This window comes from Lepidochelys olivacea (genome assembly GCF_965140295.1).
Source record: "Lepidochelys olivacea isolate rLepOli2 genome assembly, chromosome: 2".
NCBI classification, from domain to species: Eukaryota; Metazoa; Chordata; order Testudines; family Cheloniidae; genus Lepidochelys; species Lepidochelys olivacea.
The window spans coordinates 261,205,640-261,230,404 of record NC_140412.1 but is presented as its reverse complement, the minus strand read 5'-3'; the positions used below and the strand labels follow the sequence as shown (position 1 = coordinate 261,230,404).

Sequence of the window (24,765 nt, the reverse complement as noted above, 5' to 3'; positions counted from 1 at the left end):
CATGTTTTATAGACATTTAATCATTTTTGCTGCTCTTCTTTGGACGTTCTCCAATTTGTCCACATCTTTCCTGAAATGTGGCGCCCAGAACTGAACACAATACTCCAGTTGAGGCCTAATCAGCATGGTATAGAATGGAAGAATTACTTCATGTCTTGCTTTCAACACTCCTGCGAATACATCCCAGAATGAGATTTACTTTTTTTGCAACAGCGTTACACTGTTGACTCATATTTAGCTTGTGACCCACTATGATCCCTTGTGAGCCCCCAGATCCCTTTCCACTGTACTCCTTCCTAAGCTCTCATTTCCCATTTTGTATGTGGGCAACTGATTGTTCCTTCCTAAGTGGAGTACTATGCATTTGTTCTTATTGAATTTCATCCTATTTACTTCAGACCATTTCTCCAGTTTGTCCATGAGTGCAGGGGACTGGAGTAGAAGACCTCTAAAGGTTGCTTCCAGTCCTACGAGTCTCTGATTTATAACCTCCCCAAAAGACTAAAATGAAAGCAAGGTCTCTGGACTGATGGATGGAGGTCACATAAATATATTTTCAAGAAAGAAATGTTGTATCCTGGAATCCCAGCAGAGCAACAGCTCAGAAACTTGGATCCATCCTTAACATACTAGAGTAGAAGAGATTTGGGAGCAATTCCGCAATTCTCAGCCAGATGGATCTTAAAATATCATTGTGGTTACTGTTTTCATCTCATGTGAAATGTCCTATCCTGGTATGTCCAGTAATTAACCAACCCTTTATAAACGGAACAGTCATAGAAATGTGACTATTGCTCCACTCTGCTCCTACTGAAACAAAAATACCAGACAAATAAAAATAAAAAAGTTGTAAGGATGATACAAAAAGGTCATGGGGATCTGAAATGGATGTAGAGTCCTCCACCTTTGGGTCACTAGTACAAAGCCAGTCTGAGTTAATAGTGGCCTCACATTGTTAACGATCTAATAGCTGTATGGTTACTTGATGATTTGGCGGGTCTTGGACTTGCTTCTGTTGGACAGGTTTACACATGAAAACTGCAAGTGATGCCACCTGGCACTTGTTAGTGATTTTGGCATGGAGACCAAGAGGGCTGAATGGGTATCTACACTGCACTTCTTCTCACCTTTCCAGATCAAGGTTGAGAGCTCGACCAGCCAAGGCCCAACTGCGGAAGGCAACATGTGACAAACATCCTAAACGCAGGACACAAAAGTATTTATGCAGAAGACTTAAAAGTACTGCTGGACTCATCCCTTTGTGGTACATAGCTCTGTCTGCACGTGCAGTTCTGCAGCTGTTTATTTCTGATGCAGAGAGAGCACCAAATATGGGTGGAATGGAAACAAATGCAGGACTGACATTCATAATGGCGAGGGACACTTGGGAGGGTTGGGGTTGAGGCATGTTTACTATAGAGAAATCTTGCCCGTGCTGTAGATAAACAGCACGTCACTCTGCATTGCCAAGCCAGCAACATCCCTGAGCAGTGCACTGGCATAAAAAAAGAAAAGATCTTCTACGTTGCCAAGCTTCAGCTCAAGGATATTTAAAGAATGTGATTACAAACCACTCAAAAACAGGGGCTTCTCATGGAACATCATCTGACAAGAACCTCTATTGAAAGCTGGGCTGCTTTAATTACATCAGAAGAAAATGATAAATAAGCCGCCAGTTGGTGCACAATAAACATTATAAAAGCGTTCTGCCTCCAGAAAGCGAGCACCCCGTGATTATCGTACTGGGAAAACTTTTGGTTGAATGTAACTGCTGCTCTGGAGATGACCTGAATGAACTAGTTTGGCCATCAGACTGAGTGAGTGACTGTGTGTGTGTGTGACTGATGCAGATGGGTATCCGTGTCTCAGGCTGGTCAAAAATCCATGGAGACAGCAAGAATTTTCTTGCCTGTGCTATCTCCATAAAACTCTGGCATGTCGTTTTGCTACCATCACTAGCCTTTGATGATTCAGAAAGTGCATCTCTGAGTCACTACAGAACCAATTCCTTAGCACTATTGAGGCTGCTGCAGCTGGTCTTATATATTATAGGACATCAAAAATAAGGTCTTTGTGACAACATTTAGTCATATAAAATCCAAAATAGCGTTTTTACAAGAATAAATGACCAGGACACTGAAGCAAGCATAACAGTGTAATGGGGTTTAGCACACACATGAACTTGTGCATGAAGTCCTTACTTGCTCAAATATACAAAGCTTTTTCTGTACAGTGTTTGCAGGTGCAAATGTGGACTTTACTATAGAAGAATGTATGTGAAAAATTTGCAAAATAGCCGTAGGGATCAGGATCAAGTTTTGTTACCACCCCTCTCAAGGGAAGCTGCCATTTAACTGATACATCACTGGATTAGGATTGGCGCTGGGAGGAATTGTCCAGAATTGGGCTATTTAACAGCAGCAAAAATGTGGTTAATGGATTACTATTAAAAACAAAACTTGCCAAACAAATTTGAAAGTCTGTCTCTCTCATGCATTCAAGTGGGAACCTCATTTCCTGTGCCTTAATGTCAATAATCAGACTAAATAGTTTAATAGTTAATTATAACTTGCTCAAGTCCTGAAGATTTTATTCAGGCCAAATTCACATTGATTTCATTGGGAGTTTTGCATGAGGAAGGACTGAGGGCTTGATTGGGATAGTTAGGCACAACCTTGCATTGAAGATGATGTACAGCTGTACTGCCCCAGAGGGAACACCAAGAGCTATCAGACTCCTGAATGCCTCAGGCTGCATATTCACTGCTACTGCTACCCTTGATTCGCCTACTGTGCCACCAACGAGCTACACCGAGAGATGCCTGAGGTGGTAGGACCATGGCCCCTCCCATTTCCACCACTTATAGGGAGCATAAATAGAGCCACCCCCACCCTTGGGTGAATGAAGGCCCTGGAATTCTTCCTGACACAAGACAGGAGTTCCTTCTATCCTCTCCCCCTCCTGACCACACGTGCATGAGGCCAACCAGAATCTGACCCTGAGTTTTGACTTCAGGACCTGTCTCTCTCTCTCTCTTTTTTTTTTTTAATTTTGTATTAATAATACAAGGCCCTTTAGTCAGCAATCACAATTCCCATTAGCTTCAATCAGTATCTAAGGGCGCAGCTTTCTATTTTGTAATTAGCCATAGTGTAGTGATCCTCTCATCTTGTATATTAGGTGATGCTTTCCTCCACACACACACACACACACAAATCCTGGAAGACTGACGTATTGTTTAAACACTATGCCTCCAGCAGCCCCAGTCCACTAAAGAGCTTTTGATCCCCTTTAATAGTCCAATTGCTTGGCTGTATGATCAGCATGACTGCAAGCAGCAAGAGGCTACTGAATCTAGCAACAATATGGAACAAATGAAGAAAGGAGAAGAGCACTTTACCGTCTTCAGAGTTAATAATTCTGAACAGAGCAGGACACTTGACAGAGACGATTTCGCCCACACTCGCCGACTTCCAGCATGTAATATTATCCCACATCCCAGGGCAACCTATAGAAGAGAAAGAGAGACATAAAGAAAGAGTTGCAATCAAATTCAATCGCCTTTCAATTTGCTATAGTGCTTTATAGTTACCTCCATCTCAGAGCCATAAACATACTGTCCATTACTCTAAAGCAGTGTAACACTTTCATATAGGCTTAAAATGGGTGGGATTATTTTGTACTGACTGCACCAGTATTAAACAGGAGGCATCACTATGGTACCAGAACAGTGATAATGGGGCCATACTCTCTGTGGGCAGAAATTGAAACGAATTAAGCTGTGCCAATCAAGCTGCACCAATTTATTCCAATGGAGAGTCTGGCCCCCAGGTACCACATTCTGCTCTAACGTAGCTATCAGTCAACACAATGGGCCAAATCCCGAGGCCTTTCATCAGTTTTCCCCTCAGGCAAACAAGCCTCTGAGATAAAACCTGAGAGGTCCTGAAGACCAGAAACACCCCAAGAGGTCAGCACCTCTCAGGATTTCGTCCAGTCACTCCAGCGGGAGTTTGCTTAAGGACTACATGATAAGTGAGGGTGGGCTCTGGGAGTGGGAGTGCAGGGCCCAGATCCCCAAAAGCATTTAAGCACTTAGCTCCCACTGATTTCAAGGGACATTAGAAGCCTAAATACCTTTTGAAGGTCTAGGCCCAAGAGCCTTTCCTCCTTCACCCTGTGCTCCCTGCATAAGGGCAAGGCACCGATCAGGCATGGGATAATCCCCAGCTAGCACAGGGGAAGCTAGGGTTACCACCTTTGAAATGCAAAAAAACCCAGCATCTCTTCCACCCAAGGCAAGCCCACTGCAACCCCAACCCCCGGGCAACTCTGCAACCCTCCTGTCTACCCCCTCAACAGCCACTTATAGTATCTAGAGAGAGAACATGTATAGATAAGATTGAGAACATCGCTTGTCTCCTCACTCACGTGACTCAAACCCTCTCACACACACATAGGCGGTGCACTTGCATGTTGGTGGGAAGACAGCTGCTGTCTTTTTAATCGTGTTGATCTGTTATAGCTTAAACTGCAGAAGTGGGAACACTGCAGCATCTTTAGCTGGACACAGAAATAATAATAATGCAAATCTTTAGATGCGTGTAAAAAAAAAAAAACAACAACAAAAACCCAGCAGATTAAATTATTTTTCTGGCAACTGGCAAATCCATAAAAAAAACAGACAGGCCAGTCAAATACTGGCCAGGTGGTCTCCCTGGGAGCAACCTGTACTCCCCCTCCCACACCTCCCACGTAGGTAGTATAGATTCATAAATATTAAGGCAAAAAGGGACCATTACGGTCATCTAGTCCAATCTCCTGCATAGCAATAGCCAGAGAACCTCACCCTATATTTCCCTTGCATCCAGCACATTATTTCTGGTTAAGGTAGATATCTTTTAGTGATGGAGAATCCACCACCTCACCAGGTAAAGTGTTGTAATGTTAAAAAAAATGCACCTTATTTCCAATCTGAATTGCTCTAGCTTCAACTTCCAGCCATTCAATGGATCTTATTCTACCTTCATCTGCTGGATTAAAGATCAGATCATGATCAGAAATCTCCATGTGCAGGTATTTAGATTTTTAAAGGCATGTAGCCATTATTTGGTCAGCATTGCAAGGCATAAGGAATTTAGATGGCTAAATCCCAATTTGAAAACTGATTTAGGCAAGCAGGGCCAGGTCTTTAAAGGTATTTAGGTGCATAACTCCCACTGATTTCAATAGGAGTTAGATTCCTAACACCCAGATCCTCAAAGGTATTTAGGAGAATAAGTCCCATTGACTTTCAATAAGAAAAAGCTCCTTAGTCACTTATGAAAATGGGACTCACCATCAAATCACGTAGGCCTTGCTGAATGCAAGCAATGCCTAAATACCTTTAAAAATCTGGGCCTTGTAGGCTGTGATCAAGTCACCATTTAACCTTCTCTCAGATAAACTATACTGATGGAGCTTCAGAAGTCAGGTTTCAGAGTAGCAGCAATGTTAGTCCGTATCCGTAAAAAGAGAAGGAGGACTTGTGGCACCTTAGAGACTAACCAATTTATTTGAGCATAAGCTTTCGTGAGCTACAGCTCACTTCATCAGATGCATAAAACATCTGTTAGTCTCCAAGGTGCCACAAGTACTCCTTCTCTTTCTTCAGAAGTCAATCACTGCACGGCATGGGTTCCAGACCTCGATTCAATCCTTAGCTCTTTTCTGAATGCATTTCCAGTTTGTCAACATCCTTTCTAAAGTGTTGACATCAGAACAAGACACAGAATTCCAGCAGTGTTCTCCCTAGTGCTATATACAGTATACCGCCATCCTTGGGTTGTCCTTAGCCTGTGTGCCAGAGCCAGAATGAGCCACTGTAGTTTAAAGCATCCTTGAGGTTGCTCTAAACTATGCTAGGGATTGGGCAAGCAGAAAACTGGCTACAGAACTGGGATGCCAGAACCTAGTACTTTGCCCACCATCTTCAACTGTGCCTAGCAGATAGAAGGCTGGATCCTCAGCTTACGTAATTCATCTTAACACCATTGATTTCAATCCATCTGCCCCATAGCATGCAGATGACAATCTGGGCCAGCATCTTTTTCTTCTTATTCAAGTAAAAATAAACTTTGCTTGCTTGTTTGTTTAGGATGATGGGCAGCAACATAAACCCCTAAAAAAAACAGAAAAAAGGCTCATTCTTAGCTGCTGTAGATAAGGTAAAACAGCTCCGCTCCTGTTCCTTTCTGAGCACTGCTGTCAGAAACACGACAAGCTCTGAACATTTTTCAAGGAGCATCTCACTGGCAAGGAAATTCTTTAGCATGACCGCCAATGAAATTCTTTAAATTTAAAGTCCCCAACTTTCAGGGTTGTAAACCTGGTAGGCTTGCCAGTTTGCAGAAGAGTTCAGAGAAATCCCTCAAATTCCCCATTAGTATCCACAAAATGATTTTGCAAGAAGCCCTCAAATTGGAATCGTATTCTGCCGTTGTATGAAAAGAAAGGGACAGAAAATCTAACCCACTCTGCTACCGCACGATTGCTTTCTGGTTCTTTTCATTTGATGTTGAATCTGAGTACATAATCTTATCAAATTTTAAAGGGAGCACTGTACTTGTCTGAATGGTTCTGCTGACAAATTCCCTCTCTCACTGTGAGTGAAAGAAAGACCTTCAGTGAAAGGAGACAATTCTTTAGAATGCCATTGTTGCCGTTTGGGTACAGATATAATACAGGGCAGATCATTGGCTGGAGTAAATAAACAAAGCTCTATTGACATCAAATGCTATGCCAATTTACATCAGCTAAGAAAATATGTCCACTGGACTGGACTTGCTCATTGAGTTTTTCCACTGACTTCAATGGTAGTGGGATCAGGCCTTATATTTTCTTACTGAATAAAGGGCAGATCCTAAAACACATAATGACTGACTTGGGTATGTAAAGATTGTTTTCATGAGTATTTGGGTCACATGTTTGAACAGTATGGGTCACACTGATTCATAGATTCTAAGGCCAGTCTGACCTCCTGCTTAGCACAGGCCATCGGACTTTCCTGAATTAATTGCTGTTTGAACTAGAGAAGATCTTTCAGAAAAAACACCCAGTCTTAATTTTAAAATTGGCAGTGATGGAGAACCCACCTCAACCCTTGGTACATTGCTCCAATTGTTAACCAACCTCAATTATGTGTGGCATATTTCCAGCCTGAATTAGTCTAGCTTCAACTTCCAGCCATTGGATCATGTTAGACTTTGCTTGCTAGATCAAAGAGCCAATTAACAAAATTTAAACTTATAAACTGTGATCAAGTCACCCCTTAACCTTCCCTTGGTCAAGACTCAAACTGCTTGAGTCTGTCACGGTACAGCATGTTATCCAACCCTTTAAATCATTCTTGGGGCCCTTCTCTGAACCCTCTCCAATTTATCAACATCCTTCTTGACTTGTGGGCATTAGAACTAGACACAGTATTCCAGAAGGGGTCACACCACTGGCAGCAGCAGAGATAATATCACCACCTTACTCCAACTCAATATTCCCCTGCTCATACATCCATGGATCCCTTTTGGCTACAGCATCACTCTGCAACCTCAGGTTCAGCTGATAATCCACCATCACCCCGCAAGTCTTTTTCAGACTCACTGCTTCCCGCGCCAGAGACCCCATCCTGTCAGCATAGCCTGCACATTGTTCCTAGGATGTACACGGGACGCTGGCAGACCAGGTGCCAGCTCATGCCGAAACCCCAGGTCAATTCACTGGTGTAGCAGTATAGATCAACGTAATTGTTAAAGTGTATTTGATGTTTAAAAGTAATGAAAACGAATAGTACGTTACTTGCCTTGTTTTCACTTGTCTGTTTCCTGTTATAATGTAACAGAAAACATTTACATTGTGTGGATCCCTGCAACCAAATAACCCATCAAAGGAGAAAGAAGCCTAGTGGAATACAAATGAAGAACTTGAACAGGAAAGTGCTCATTTCAAAGCCAGTGGTCATCGTGGGTGACCATCAGAGGTCAAAGAATCAAAATGCATTCCTCACTCTCTGTCATCAAAGGAAAAAGCCCATGTCAGCAATGACACCTTCAGCTTGTTTTCTGTGAAGCTATGAGAATGGATTCAAGGAGAGATCCTTCATCTTTGGACTGTTTGGACTTGTACAGGGAAGTGTACCAGATGCAAAGCAGAGATTTCCAGAGACAATCTGGGTACCCTGAAAAGACTTTTAGGAAACAGGCAGTTTATTACATCTCTGCCACCATTAGGAATTACAACTGTGACTCACCTGTGCATATATTTTACCTGCTTTAACCTCTCAATAACTCTCATTTCCTTTTCTTAGCTAATAAATCTTTGGTTATTTTACTTTAGAATTGGCTGGCAGCATTTTCTTTCGTGTAAGATATAAAGTACAAATTGATCTGCAGTAAGAGACTGGTCTTTTGGGACTGGGAACAACCTGATATGCTGTGATTTTTGGTATAAGTGACCTTTTAATCACAAAGTCCAGTTTGTCTGGGTGGCAAGATAGGCTGGAGAGTCCGAGGGGACTGTCTGTGACTCTATGGTAAGACTAAAAGAAAAGGAGTACTTGTGGCACCTTAGAGACTAACCAATTTATTTGAGCATAAGCTTTTGTGAGTGAGCTGTAGCTCACGAAAGCTTATGCTCAAATAAATTGGTTAGTCTCTAAGGTGCCACAAGTACTCCTTTTCTTTTTGCGAATACAGACTAACACGGCTGTTACTCTGAAACCTATGGTAAGACTGGCACAGTGATCCAGGAGTTCACATTTTTTACTGGCTTAGTGAACTCTAATTATAGAACATACCACCGATTTGGGGTGTCTGCATTGTTTTCTTACAGCCTGCCCTGAGGTAGGCACTCACAGTTGTGTGCCATTCCAGACAATGTGACAGTACCCTTTTATATTTGGCCATATTAAAAACACATACTGTTTGCTTGCACCCAGCTTACCAAGCAATCCAGTTCACTTTGTATCGATGACTGTCCTCTTAGTTATTTACCACTTCCCCAATCATTGTGTTATCTGCAAACTTTGTTAATTCTGATTTTATGTTCTCCTCCAGGTCATTGATAAAAAATATTTAACAGCAGAGGACCAAGAACTGATCCCTGGGGCACCCCTTGAGAAGCATACCTATTCCATGATCATTCCATTTATAATTCTATTTTGAAGCCTGTCAGTTAGCCAGTTTTTAAACTAGTTCATGATTTATACAAAATTAACCTTTTAAACCAAAAATATCATACTGCACCAAGTCAAATGCCCTTTAGTAATGGACCATTACCAATGTTAGGATTCTTTTTGTTCCTAATATACTTAAAATAGTGTCAAATAGCAAAATAAAATCATAACTAAATAATGCTGGAATGGCATCTGAACCTTTATTCAGATTTGCTGACCACAGCATACTCCAATGTTGTTGCAAATCGTCTCTCTAAATCTTTTCTGGGGGTTTGAAGAAATTGCTAATTGAAGCCACCTGTCTACCTGTTTCAGAGTAGCAACCATGTCAGGCTGTATCCATAAAAAGAAAAGGAGGACTTGTGGCACCTTAGAGACAAACAAATTTATTAGAGCATAAGCTTTAGCTAACGAAAGCTTATGCTCTAACAAATTTGTTAGTCTCTAAGGTGCCACAAGTCCTCCTTTTCTTTTTACGGTCTACCTGTGCCAGTCCATTTGCCAGATGGGGGCTTTCCTCTAAGAATGCTGTTGTCTGCTATTGAGAAACAGAAACCTCATTCTCCAGAAGGCTCAAAGACATTGACTTGCAAAGGTTAATTATATAATCAGGATGATAAAGATGGAAATCCAGATCAAATTATACATTGTTAGTTTTGGTAGGCTGGGATGCCCACTGTCTGCTCACCCACTAGGAGCTATATTTGTCATATAAATCTTAAGACATTAAATAATATGCTCTATAATGCTGTGCTACGTGACAGTCAATACAAAACCAGGGGCTATGTAAATACGCACGGTAATGAAACATTTTCTTCCAGGAGGTGTCTGAAACAATCAAAGAGACTAATGAGATTTTATGTGAACCACCTGCTGTGTTTTTCCCCAAAATCAAACACCTTTGGTGGAAATGGGGTAAACTTTTTTCTCTCTTCTAATTGGTATTCTTGCAAATACTGGAACAGCAATAGAGACCATACACAACATGAGAATCACATGAGTTTGGCAACAAATTAATAGGGGAGAAATGCATTGTAATACTTAGTCCTGCCATGAGTGCAGGAGGCTGGACTAGATGACCTCTCAAGGTCCCTTCCAGTCCTATGATTCTATAATGTTGTAATACTGTGCTTGAAATTCAGTGCTAATGAAGCTCTACCATTATTATTTATATTATGATAGCACTCAGCACAACAGAAGTCCAGGCTCCATTATATAGGCACTGTATAAACACACAGCAAGAAATGTCTGTTTAGCTACCAGGCAGGGGCAAAGACAGATAAAGGGAAAATAAAGGGAGAGAGCGGTGAAGTGATTGGCTCAAGTTGACATAGAAGATCAGTGAGAGCCAGGCATAGATGCTGGAACTAGGGGTGCTGCTGTATCCCCTGGCTTGAAGTGGTTTCCATCATATGCAGGGTTTACAGTTTGGTTCAGTGGCTCTCAGCACCCCGCACTGTACAAATTGTTCCAGAATCCCTGAAGTCAGGAATAGAACACAGGCCTCCTGTGTCTACTCCACTGTACTCTGTAAACCCTACTGCCGCCCCCTGCCGTGAAAAGAATATTTGAACTGGACAAACTCTTTGCTGCCAGATCACAGGGAGTGGGATCATAGAATCATATAATCATAGAATATCAGGGTTGGAAGGGACCTCAGGAGGTCATCTAGTCCAACCCCCTGCTCAAAGCAGGACCAATCCCAAACTAAATCATCCCAGCCAGGACTTTGTCAAGCCTGACCTTAAAAACCTCTAAGGAAGGAGATTCCACCACTTCCCTAGGTAACCCATTCCTAGGGATAAATGAAGAAGAAAAAGGTAGCAGCAGAGAGAGGACGCACACATTGCTAAGGGCCAGATTATGTGAATCTTTTACTCACATTAGTGACCTGTCACTCACCCCAGTAATCCCATCACATTTAGCCCATTGAACTCAAGAGGACCACCTGGGTGAGTAACTACTCACCAGTGCGAGTAAGGGGTTCATGATCTGGCACTAAGACTAGACACATGCTGAGGCTATAAGCTGCCAAGCCTGGAGAAGCCCTGATAGCCTTAAGGCTGGGAGAGAGAAAAAATTGTTCACTGATGCTCTCTGTAATCTGTTCATACTCTGTGACACAAGCTTTACAGCTGCTTTACAGATGCTACTAAGATCCTGCTATATATGTTTCTTTACCATTATTGGTTTGTTTCTATTTGTTTTCGACCCTATGCAAATACATGTTGCCTCTATTTAAGATAATCAGATGAGGTGACTGAAACAGGGACAAACGGTGGCTGATGCCTCTGAGGGAAGGAATACTCCATCCGACCTTCAGAGTGAGAAAAGTGAGTATGGACACTAAGGGCAGGATTAGGTGCCTAAATACATCAAAACCCAGATGGGTTGGGAACTCTTTCCCAAACCATGGCATAGGCCAGCGAGAACATAGGGAGAGGTGAATGGTGCCAGCTGGAGTTACATAGATCCACTACATTAAAAAATAAACTCAGATAGGGCAGGGATGGTGTCCCTAGCCTCTGTTTTGCCAGAAGCTGGAAATGGGCGACAGGGGATGGATCACTTGATGATGACCTGTTCTGTTCATTCCCTCTGGGGAACTTGGCACTGGCCGCTGTCGGAAGACAGGATACTGGGCTAGATGGACCATTGGTCTGACCCAGTAGGGCCATTCTTATGTTCTTATGTTCTAGATTCCTGCTGAAATATAGACTAGAGACCTGAAGGGATAGAAAAGTAGCAAAATACCACTACCCACTCACTACTGGCAGTCTGGTAGTCGAGCCGATCAGTCAAACAACTCTTGGGTAGAAGATTTAGGGCCAGATCCACAGCTGGTGTGCTTTGGCACAGCTCCACTGAAGCCAATGAATCTATGCTGATTAACACCAGACGAAGTCTTGTCCCATCATTGATATAGTAAAGTTCGGGTTTCCTCTTATTCTTCCAGCTCATGATCAGCATTGTCCTGGTAAAGGGCATCTCAAAAGCAGACATACTCTACTTATCCTCCCACAACCCCATCACCTCCTACAGGCCAGCAGGCTTCTGTTTTCCCAAACCTTGGTTTTTGCAACATGAGTGTTCAGCTCTGATTCTTTTATCACTTTAGTTCTTAACTTAGTCATCAGGCTGGAGGCAAATAGACTCAGTAGTGACCATAATATCCTGTGAAAATTCCGTCCAGCCCCGTATTACCAATGAATACTTGTATTACAGTATCGTTGACAGGGTCCAATCGAGTCTGGGGATCCATTGTGCTAGGTGCTATATAAGCACAGAGAAAGACCCTGTCCCTACCCTGAATAGCTTACAGCTGAAGGCCCTGATTCAGCAAAGATTTATATGCACGCTTAACTTTAAAGAACTGAGTAGCTCCCTTGACTTCAGTGGCAATACTCAGGGGCTTAAAGCTAAGTGTGGACATAGCCCACAGGGTGAGTGTGTGTTACAGGCCTCCCTTCTGTGCCTGGTCCATAGAGGATATAATTCTGTTATAGTCCTCAGTAGAGAAGTTTGACGTTTTAGCTCAAGCTCATGCTCTGAGTTCTGGAGTCTCCAGTTCAATTCCCACTGTGTTGGCCAAAACAGCAGCTGTCACAGGAGTGGGGACTCATCTGGGATTTGAACTCAAGAACTCTCACACAAAACACGGCAGGCCTGGAGCTTAATTTTACACAACCAGGCTCATTAGTGTAGCCTTTGTGTGAGCACTTCCCAGTGCCTCCATCAGGAGAGGGCCTATGACAGCCGCTTCACATTCCAATGTAAAAGGCAGCGCCTCTTTTAAAATCCAGCTCTCGAAATGCTCCCCGTTCTCAGGGGCCCTGTGCTGCATATCTGGGGCAGATTGTTCGGGACTCCATATGGCTCCTCCATGTGCCAAGTCAAACAAACAAAAAAAACCCCTTCCTTGTGGGGCCCAGACACAATTGGGCATGTTTTTAATCCAGCATTTCTGGGAAACTGAAAGAAGGCAGGAGGTGCATTGTACAAAGGAAACATTAAAAAAGAAATTGCGTCTGTTTCTGGAAGTCATGGGCTGAAACATTCATGACAATGCTGCATCCAAGAATCTCCACTTCCCGGTTTTGAACAGCTTGGAGAAGTGTATTATTTCACTGCAGTGTGTGGGTTTTACAGAAAGGCCCTACGCTTGAATCCTGATTGTTTATTAGGATTTGTTTAACACTGACTGCTCTCAGTGCTGGATGATCAACCACAAACCAAAAAAAAACCCGTTAACTACAACAACAGAGGCATGGCCTACGTCAAAGAGAAGTGCATGCTGCATTCAGAAGGATGTTCTTCTGGTTAAAGGCACCGCGTGAGTCTTGGAAAATCTGCACTCCATTCCTAGCTCTGTTGAAGCCTCCTAGGATGACCTCAAGCAGATCAATTGGGATATCGGTAAACAGCAATCAGATGGTGCAATTTGCAGCTTGTGTAGAGGTATCTGAGATAGCTTTAATCTAGCTTACTCAAGTAGCGAAACTGTGCAGACCTGGCAGCATGGGTTTCAATGTAGGTTAGCTGCCTGAATAATAAGCAAGGGCTTGGGGGAATTTGTACAGCCCATGCTCCCATAGCTTAACTGCTCCAGGACTTGAGCGAGCTAGATTAAAGCTATCTCAGATACCTCTACACAAGCTGCAATCACACACAGTGTAGACCTACCAAGAATCTCTCTCTGCCTCAGCTCCCACTCTGTAACACTGAGCTCATAACACTTTCTGTCTTCCATCTTTTCTTTGTTTAGACTGAAAGCTCTTGAGTGTGTGTATGTGCCGTGCCTAAAACAACGGAGCCCTGATCTCCGTTGGGCCCCTTCGACGCAACTGTAATATCATCATTATGGCAATTCTATATTAGGCCAAACACAATTAGGACCATATTCAACGTTGGTTTCCAGTAAAATTCCAGTAATTCCAGTAAAATCCAGCAAGGGGGTTATACCAAGGATGAAATTGGCTTGTAAACTGCTGAACAAAGAGACAAAGTGTGTCTAGAGATGCAAGACTTCACGACAAATTGAAAACTATGGAAACGTATCTTTTCAATGTCTTCTGTCAAAAGAAGAAATTAAAACCAAGGAGACAGCACCAAAAGCCTTCCAATTCCCCCCCAGGGCTCACACAAGCTTTCTTCCCGTGTTTAGCTTTGAATGCAGCCTCTCTCCGAGTGATGTGCTTTCTTTTTGCTCCGCTATTCCTGGCAGCCAAAAGACTCCCTTCATATCTGAACCGGTCCTTGAGAGAAAAGGACTCAGAACTCAGGCTGAACAGCAATGACAAAGACCTCTTTCGCGGTAGTGTTAACCCTACTCTTCACACAAGCACAGGCCGGGGAAACAGCCATGTCTTTTCAGCGCTCTCTCTTCTCCAGCTGCTGTCTCAAAATTCTAAATTTCGATACATGGCAAATATAGGCCCAGATTCTCAGCTGGTGAAAGTCAGTATAACTCCACTGACTTCACTGGAGCGATGTCAAATATCTGGCCTATATTTTTTAACCAGTTACAATAACCGTATTATTTCCTTAAATGAAAAATACATTTAAATTAAAGACCACAGATGAAACCCACCCAGTTTGTTCTCTACAATACTCTGTGATTTTACTCATCTCCTCATTCATTGATTTAAAATATCACCTTCAAGGTCAAGTTGCTTCAGAAGAGTAATATCAGAGGAAATGTAATGTTGAGAGCCAGCATATTTAAACTAAATTCAGCCATGCACAATAACTTTTAAAGGGCATCCTAAGAATAAAGCCTTTTATAGGTAGGGTGAATGTGATCTAGGGGCTTCCCACTGAAATATAAATCACATTATTTCAGTAGTCAAAGTCATACATGAGTATGTGAGCAGGGGTCCTACATTTTCAAAAGTGATAAGTGAGTTTGGGTGGTCAAATTGAGACACCTATAAATGGGCTTGATTTACAGAGATGGGAGAGCCACACTTTCTGAAGATCAGGCCCCTTCTGAAGATCAGGTACCCAAAAAAATCACTTGTCAGTTTTTAAAACCATAGGATAGTAAAAAGAAAAAAAAATCACCAAATAAATTCCAGAATACATTGTAGAAGAAAGGCTTGCTAATGGAAGATCTTCTATTAAGGGAGAAGACTGCTGATTTATTAATAATTATGTATTAAATGTTGCAGGTTGAGAATTTGTTTGACCTCTTGCAAGAAGCAAAAAACAGAGAGTCACTCCCTCAAAGAGCTTACGGCATGTACAAGACAGCCATAGGCAACAGGGCACAATGGGAAGCCCAGAGGAGAATGACCGGGACATTTTTCTTCAGTTTATCAACATTTTTTTATTTACTTCTTGTGGGCACTGGGGAAAATGTGAATCTTTTGGATGGATTTGAATGGTGACTGGTTGGTGGCCCAGAATACATAGGTCATTCCAGATATCTTACCTTCTATACCCCTCAGCTTTTTAGAATACGAGCATTTGCAAGAAAAAGGTATCACTGTTTATTAAGAATTAATCTATTCCTGAACTAAATGCTCTTTTGGACATCATAGTGAAAGGAGGTGGAAATAAGTTATGAACAAAAGGAGAATTAAGACTTGAGGGACAAAAAGCAGGAGCCGATGAACGGTTGAGCTGCCAAATCAGGAAATGCAAATGGGCTGAAGGGCATGGATATATCCATCATGCCAATGTCCCTTAGAAACAAAAAAGTTAAAGGAGCAAATGTGAATAATCTAGGGCATGGCTTTCAGAAGTTCATGGGAAGCATCTGTCATAAATATAAAGGGAAGGGTAAACACCTTTAAATCCTTCCTGGCCAGAGGAAAAACCCTTTCACCTGTAAAGGGTTAAGAAGCTAGGATAACCTCGCTGGCACCTGATCCAAAATGACCAAAGAGGAGACAAGATACTATCAAAGCTGGAGGGGGGGAGAAACAAAGGTTCTCTCTGTCTGTGTGTTGCCTTTGCCAGGACCAGAGCAGGAATGCAGGTCAGAACTCCTGTAAAGGGTTAATAAGCAATCTAGTTAGATATGCACTAGATTCTGTTTTGTTTAAATGGCTGATAAAATAAGCTGTGCTGAATGGAATGTATATTTGTTTTTGTGTCTTTTTGTAACTTAAGGTTTTGCCTAGAGGGATTCTCTATGTTTTGAATCTGTTTACCCTGTAAGGTATTTACCACAGAGGTGATTCTTTTACTTTTTCTTCAATTAAAATTCTTCTTTTAAGAACCTGATTGCTTTTTCATTGTTCTTAAGATCCAAGGGTTTGGGTCTGTGTTCACCGATGCAAATTGGTGAGGATTTTTATCAAGCCTTCCCAAGGAAAGGGGGTGTAGGGTTTGGGAGGATTTTTGGGGGAAAGACGTTTCCAAGCAGGCTCTTTCCCTGTTATATATTTGTTAGACGCTTGGTAGTGGCAGCAATAAAGTCCAAGGGGAAAAGGTAAAAATTTGTACCTTGGGGAAGTTTTAACCTAAGCTGGTAAAAATAAGCTTAGGGGGTTTTTCATGCAGGTCCCCACATCTGTACCCTAGAGTTCAGAGTGGGGAAGGAACCTTGACAGCATCAATGTATCATTAATACAGTGAACCTGCACTAAGGGCCACCTCCAATAAATAAACCCAAATCTAAAGCACCTTCTGCACTAGCTGAGTTTCCACATGACCTCTAGGTACTGTCCTTTGTCAAATGCATTGTAGGAATCTAACATTTGATGTGACAAAAGTGTGGATAAGAATTGAGAGGTCACATGCAGAAGAAAAATGGTAAGTAATCGTCTTGCCATGGGCAGATGGTAAAGAACACTGGTGGGCACTGATGCTACCTGGCTAGCCGGAAGCAGCCACTAATCCAGCGATGCACACCCTCCTCCTAGATGTGAGTCTGTGTTGAGGGACCTGAAATGACCCCTGCCTCCTTCTACACGCTCTGTCGTATCTGGGCTGCGTCTCAGCCAGTTCACTTCCAAACTCTTAACTCAGCCAGAAGCAGAATACTCACCAGTGTGTTCTCCCTGTATGATAGCCAGGCCTAAAATTGGATTGACTGAGGTCTAGGACATTTAACTGCTCCACTCATTGACAGAACTGTCTCACCAAAAACTTCTTCACAGTCTGCTCCCCCAAAGTGAGCTCTGATAAGAGTTTTTCTCCACATCAAGAGCCATTTTACTGAGGTGAGGCCTAACAAGCACTTCATTATACTTGATAGGACTTGATCTGCTGAAGGGAGACAATCTTCTCCAGTAACTGATCTGATACCTCAGTGTTGGACTTCAGCAATCTAGAGGAACATGAGTTGGACTCAGAGGTCAGAGTCCGAAGCTTGCCCAGTACTTCCAGAACTTCAGTGGTCAAGGAATGTCAAATCGATCCGTCTAGTCGTAGGTCTGCAACTATGAACATATAACTAGGTTCCAAAGTAGAGCAATTTTTATTTACAAAGACCAAATGCTCAAGTCCTTCATTACCCTACCTTTAAAGGCATTGGAGCAGATCCCAGGTGGTGCAGGTTGTCATAGCTCCTTTGAAATCAATGGAGCTATGACAATTTACAGCAGCCAGGGATCTTCCCCCTTACGTCCATATTCTGCCACCCTTACTCCCATTGACTTGAGTTGTACTCTTATGAATACATCTACAATGAGCTCAGAGGCCCACGGCATGGTCAGAGGCCCACGGCTGGCTCAGATCAGCTGACTTGGGATTGGGCTGCGGGGCTAAAAATTATGGTGTAGACATTTGGGCTTGAGCTGCAGCCTGGGTTCTGTGTCCCTCCCCCATCATGGGGTCCCAGAGCCTGGGCTCCAGCCCAAGCCCAAATGTCTACAACACAGCTAAAAAGCCCCATAAGCCTGAGTCAGCTGACATGAGTCAGCCATAGGCATTTCATTGCAGTGTAGACATACCCTTTCTGAAGTTAGGTCATCCAAAACACGAGCAAGGGGATCAGAATCTGGCCCTTACTATCGCTGTCCACTACGTTTCTTCATACTGTAGCGGTCCACTGACATATGAAATAAAAAAGGGTGTCCTTTGGAGACAGTCTGAAGATGGCAGGTTTGGGTTTTGCCAGACCTAAACCACGTCTATTTCAGAGCAGGACCCTATTTTATTCAAATCAAAGTTCAACGGAGTTGAGTTCTCCAACTTCATAATGACTCCCCATCAACAAAGCACTCAGGTACTATTTAGAGATTTCTCCTTCCAACATCTCTGTGAAGTAGGGATATGTCATTATTCCCATTTCATAGGTGGGGAAACTCAAGCAAAAAACAACAACAACAACATACGCAAAAGGTCAAACAAATTCTCATCACACAAGATTTAATACATAATTATTAATAAAACAGCAGCCTTCTCCCTTAATAGAAGGTCTTCCATTAGCAGGTCTTTCATCTACCATTAACCAGAAGAGCATCCTTCCTCAGTAGGCTGAAAGGCTTGTGTTTTATCCCTTATTTGTTTATCATGTTAATCTTGTAGACCTGATCAATAAAATAAAGAGGCTAGGTTTTTAATTTATTTGCTAGACTATTTTGCACATGGGAAATGCAGTTTTTTAAAGGACAGGAGCTGTTATCTGTCAGGAGAGAGGCACAAACCTTGTATCCTTTTAACATTGTTTAAATTCTTTACAACTGCTGGACATTTATTCTGAGCTCATGCTCAGCGCTGCAGTCTCATTCTCACCTGCCAAGAAAATCTTGTCAAAGGAAAGCTCCGGAGTCCTTTAAGTCCTGCCAACCAATTGGCAGTAGGTGCATCTTGGAGAGCTTAAAAGGGAAACTGAAATTTGGACAAAGATTCTGGAACAATTCCTTCATCTAATTACATAGAAGAGTAAGACACCAATAAATCTGGGCAGTGTTGTTTTTAAAAGGTGTTTTTCAAATATAATAAAAATGAATTATTCTCATCAGAGAAAGTCAGCTATTGCCAGTCTGGGGCATAGGGCCTGTTTCTGCAAGCCTTTTCTCACATCCACCACCCTTACTGTTAGAATCATAGGAGTGTAGGACCACAAGGGACTTCAGTAGGTCATCTAGTCAAGTCCCCTGCATTCAAGGCAGGGCTATGTAATAACTAGACCATTCCTGACAGTTGCTGTCTAACCTGCTCTTAAAAATCTCTAATGATGAAGATTCCACAACCTCCCTAGGCAATTTATTCCAGTGCTTAATCATCCTGACACTTAGGAAGTTTTTCCTTATACCCAGCTGAAAACTCCTCTGCTTCAATTTAAGCCCATTGCTTCTTGTCCTATCCTCAGAGGTTAACGAGAACAATTTCCACCCTCTTCCTTATAACAACTTTTATGTACTTGAAAACTGTTCTCATGTCCCCTCTCAGGGCAGGTCTACACTATCACTTAAGTTGATCTAACTTGTGTCCCTCAAGGGTGTGAAAAAGACACCCCCCGAGCAATGCAAGTTACAGCAACCTAAGTGCTGTCCGCACCGCCAACATATCTTCTGCCTCTCGCGGAGGTAATCATGCTGATGAGACAGCACTCTCCTGTAGGCATAGACAGTCTTCACCAGACTTGCTACAGCGGCACAGCTGCATTGGTGAAGCTGGGATGATGTAGCACTTCTAGTGTAGACCTGCCCTCAGCCTTCTCTTCTCCAGACTAAACAAACCAAGTTTTTTCAATCTTTCCTGATAGGTCATGGAGGATAACTAATGTGACGCCAATTTTTAAAAAGGGCTCCAGAGGTGACCCTGGCAACGTCAGGCCAGGAAGCCTCACTTCAGTACAGGGCAAATTGGTTGAAACTATCGTAAAGAACAAAATTGTCAGACACACAGATGAACATAATTTGTTGGGAAATAGTCAACATGGTTTTTGTAAAGGGAAATCATTCCTCACCAATCTACTAGAATTCTTTGAGGGGGTCAACAAGCATGCGGACAAAGGAGATCCAGTGGATATAGTGTATTTAGATTTTCAGAAAGCCTTTGACAAGGTCCCTCATCAAAGGCTCTTAAGCAAAATAAGCAGTCTTGGGATAAGAGGGAATGTTCTCTCATGGATTGGTAACTGGTTAAAAGATAGGAAACAAAGGGCAGGAATAAATGGTCAGTTTTCAGAATGGAGAGAGGTAAACAGTGGTGTCCCCCAGGCATCTATACTGGGCCCAGTCCTATTTAACATATTCATAAATGATCTGGAGACAGGGGTAAACAGTGAGGTGGCAAAATTTGCAGATGATACAAAACTGCTCAAGAGAGTTAAGTCCCAGGCAGATTGTGAAGAGCTACAAAAGGATCTCACAAAACTGGGTGACTGGGCAACAAAATGGCAGATGAAATTTACTATTGATAAATGCAAAGTAATGCACATTGGAAAACATAATCTTAAGTACACATACACAATTTTGGGGTCTAAATTAGCTGTTACCACTCAAGAAAGAGATCTTGGAGTCATTGTGGATTATCCTCTAAAATCATCCACTCAATGGGCAGCGTTAGTCAAAAAAGCAAACAGAATGTGGGGAATCATCAAGAAAGGGATAGATAATAAGACAGAAAATATCATATTGCCTCTGTATAAATCCATGGTACACCCACACCTTGAATACTGTGTGCAGATGTGGTGGCCCCATCTCAAAAAAGATACATTGGAATTGAAAAAGGGTCAGAAAAGTGCAACAAAAATTATTAGGGGTATGGAAGAGCTTCCGTATGAGGAGAGATTAATAAGACTGGGACTTTTCAGCTTGAAAAAGTGGTGACTAAGGGGGGGATATGATGGAGGTCTATAAAATCATGAGTGGTATAGAGAAAGTAAATAAGGAAGTGTTATTTACTCCTTCTCATAATACAAGAACAAGGGGCCACCAAATGAAATTAATAGGTAGCAGATTTAAAACAAACACAAGAAAGTATTTTTGCACGCAACGCACTGTCAACCTCTAAAATTCCTTGCCAGAGGGTGTTGTGAAAGCCAATACTATAACGGGGTTCAAAAGAGACCTAGATAGATTCATGGAAGATAGGTCCATCAATAGCTATTAGCCAGGATGGGCAGGAATGGTGTCCCTAGCCTTTGTTTGCCAGAAGCTGGGATTGGGTGACAGGGCATGGATCACTTGATGATAACCTGTCTGTTCATTCCCTTTGGGGCATCTGCCATTGGCCACTGTCAGAAGACAGGATACTGGGCTTGATGGACCTTTGGTCTGACCCAGTATGGCCATTCTTATGTTCTTTTGTCATGTTCCTTGAGTCATTTTTGTTGCTCTCCTGTGGACTTTCTAAAATTTGTGCACATCTTTCCTGAAATGTGGCGTCCAGAACTGGACACAATACTCCAGCTGAGGCCTAATCAGCATGGAGTAGAGCAGAAGAATTACTTCTCGTGTCTTGCTTACAAGATTCCTGGTAATACATCCCAGAAGGATGTTCACTTTTTTTACAACAGTGTTACACTCTTGACTCATATTTAGCCTGTTATTGATTCACTATGACCCCCAGATCCCTTTCCAGAGTACTCCTTCCTAGGCAGTCATTTCCCATTGTGTATGTGTGCAACTGATTGTTCCTTCCTCAGCGGAGTACTTTGCGTTGTCTTTATTGAATTTCATCCTATTCACTTCAGACCATTTCTCCAGTTTGTCCAGATCATTTTAAATTTTAATCCTATCCTCCAAAGCACTTGCAACCCCTCCCAGCTTGGTACTGTCCACAGATTTTAAAAGTGTACTCTATGTCATTATCTAAATCACTGATGAAGATATTGAACAGAACCAGACTCAGGACTGATCCCTGCAGTACCCCACTCATTATGCCCTTCCAGCTTGACTGTGAACCACTGATAACTACTCTCTGGGAATGGTTTTCCAACCAGTTATGCACCCACATTATAATAGCACCATCTAGGCTTTATTTCCCTAGTTTGTTTATAAGATGGTCAGGCAAGACAGTATCAAAAACCTTACTAAAGTCAAGATATACCACATCTACCACTTCCCCGCATCCACAAGACTTGTTACCCTGTCAAAGAAAGCTATCAGGTTGGTTTGACATGATTTGTTCTTGACAAATCCATACTGACTGTTACTTACCACCTTTTTGTCTTCTAGGTGTTTGCAAATTGATTGCTTAATAAATTTGCTCCATTATCTTTCCGGGTACTGAAATTAAGCTGACTGGTCTATAATTCCTTGGGTTGTCCTTATTCTGCTTTTTATAGATGGGCACTATATTTGCCCTTTTCCAGTCCTCTGCAATCTCTCCTGTCTTCCATGACTTTTCAAAGATAATTGCTAAAGGCTCAGAGATCTCCTCAGTCAGCTCCTTGAGTATTCCAGGAGTAATATGAGTAGTAATATGCGCATTCATATTCGGGCCTAGCCCACCTCAGATTCTACAGTAAAGGGCATGGTAAAAATTACCTGGAGTGGATTAGACAGACACCAGGGGTTACAAAAAGGGAGCAAGACAAAGCAGAGAGAGATGCAGAAAGACATTCATCTGCTCAGCAACATTTCCCTTTTCATAAACTATTGGCTCAGCATTTGGCAGATATTACTTAGGCAGAATTCCTGCAAGTGAATTTTACCTGGAGAGAATTTTTAGTATCAACTTGACTGAGGACTGTAGGATTGGGCCTTCTGTCAGCCAACAGGACTGTTGGTGGGGATGCCATATTAAAATGGCAGTCCTCCCTGAAGAACGTCAAAACTAACCCCAAGTGTGGAGATAGTAGGGCAGTGCCATATTTCTAAAAAATGTTTTAATAACAGCTGGACCCCTACGTCCTTTATTTCCATGTACAAGACCATGTCTTCGTCTGTTTTCCTGCTCTTTTGCTTAAAAATAGAATGATCCGTACTGAAAGGACATGCAACTCTTGAGCAGAAGAGAAATGTTAGTAGATCTTGGGTCAAATCTATCCCTGATGTAACCCCACTGATATCAAAAGAGTGACACCAAGGATGCATCTAGCCCTCTGTGTTTACTCCTCCAAATATTCCAAGGCTGAGAAATGAGTGAATTAAATATTCTTTTTTCTCTGAGCAAACTCCATAATTGATTTAGTGGTGAGTCAAGCAATTCCTTATTAAAACCCTTGGGACAGGATGTTCCAGTAGAGGAAGACAAAAGAGATCACAGTTAAAAAGCCAGTTCATTCAGTCTGATAATAGGCATTTTAACACAACCCATTTTATACACCTGAACAGAAAGGCAGACACAGTGTTACATTCAAATCACTTAAAAAGCTGTCAGTGTTGGAGTAGAAACCTGAAGACAAAGGGTTGATTCAATAAAATTACAGAGTCTGTGCATCTTACTCTGGATTGAACTTCCCTGACTCAGCCCACTTTGGACTATTCAGAGAACAAACAAACAATCCAGACCTACATGGATACGTACATACCCAGGGGATTTTGATCAGTATGATACAGACGAAAAACTCTCGTGTTCTTTACCAACCGCTCAAGAGTGTGGTAGATGCCTCACAAACAAGAATAAATGCTCCCTTCCTGCCCTGAACACCTTGTCATCTAACTTGAACATGAAACAAAACAAGGTTCGTTAAGGCAGAAAAATGGGGGTGCGAGTGAAAGACAAGGAAAATTATACAGTCACATGGTGACGCAAACAGGGCACGTGTGCATCTCAATTGTTTCACTAATGTGGGGACCACAGTGGGTTTGTTTTTTTATTTTAATTTCATGCTTCATAGGCAGCAAGGGAGAAGTTGTTTTTTAGAAGGCAGTTGAATGAGGTGAGGGTAGTGGCTTAGAGCCTGAGCCACTGGAATCAATGGGGAAACTCCCATTGACTTTGGCAGGATTTGGATCAGGTTCCTGGTGAACAGGTTTGGTGGCTGCCGCACTCCACACATAGGGGTTAGCATGGAAGGAAGCATGGAGGTGGGAACGGGAAAAGGGGACAGAGGGCCACCCAGGCTGACATCACTGGTGAACACATAGGGGAGAAAGTGCAGCGTTCAGTACATAGCATATTTGGCTTCCAAGCACCCACGTACACATCAAACCACCAGGAGAATGGCTCTGTCTTTTGGAATGGTGGGAGGGTATATTTAACACATAGTCAGAGACTAATTCAGAGGCCCCTGTTTTTCCTCTGCTGTTTTCCAGTAAATCAAGAGTCATGCCACTGAAGCCGGTGTGTTTAGACGGTGGTAAGGCCAGTGTAAAGGAGAGCAGATTGAAGCCCAGAGAATTTAGAGTACAGCAAGAAAAAAAAACCCATGACAGTGCTGTAGAGGCAGACTGCCATGGAAATCTGAAAGGAAGTCAGGATTGCTCAGCATGCTATTGGGCCACATGTATTTGAAGGATGCGAACATCTAGGAGGGAGAGAAATTGCTTGGTGCTGAATAATAGTATAGCATTTATGGTGACTATTACGAATACCCTCCTACTGGTGAGATCTATGAGACTATGGAATAATCTACCAAGAAAGGTGGTGGAAGTCCCATTAGTTGAGCCCTGTAAAAATACACAGGACAAGGCACAGGAACCTTGATCTGGGGAATAATCCTGCATCAGCATGGGATGGAGGAAATGGCTGAATATTTCTTTTCCATC

At 42.4% G+C, this 24,765-nt stretch overlaps 1 protein-coding gene across 5 annotated transcripts in view; it reads right to left on the bottom strand.

Annotated features, from left to right (window-relative positions):
• ADCYAP1R1 (ADCYAP receptor type I) overlaps window positions 1–24,765 on the bottom strand; it is a 184,358-nt gene that overhangs the window by 76,841 nt on the left and 82,752 nt on the right. For all 5 annotated transcript variants that reach the window (XM_084619285.1, XM_084619286.1, XM_084619288.1 and 2 more), the window contains exon 4: window positions 3,401–3,508. In XM_084619285.1, coding sequence (XP_084475411.1) covers window positions 3,401–3,508 — 108 coding nt within the window. The remainder of the gene's footprint in view (window positions 1–3,400; window positions 3,509–24,765) is intronic.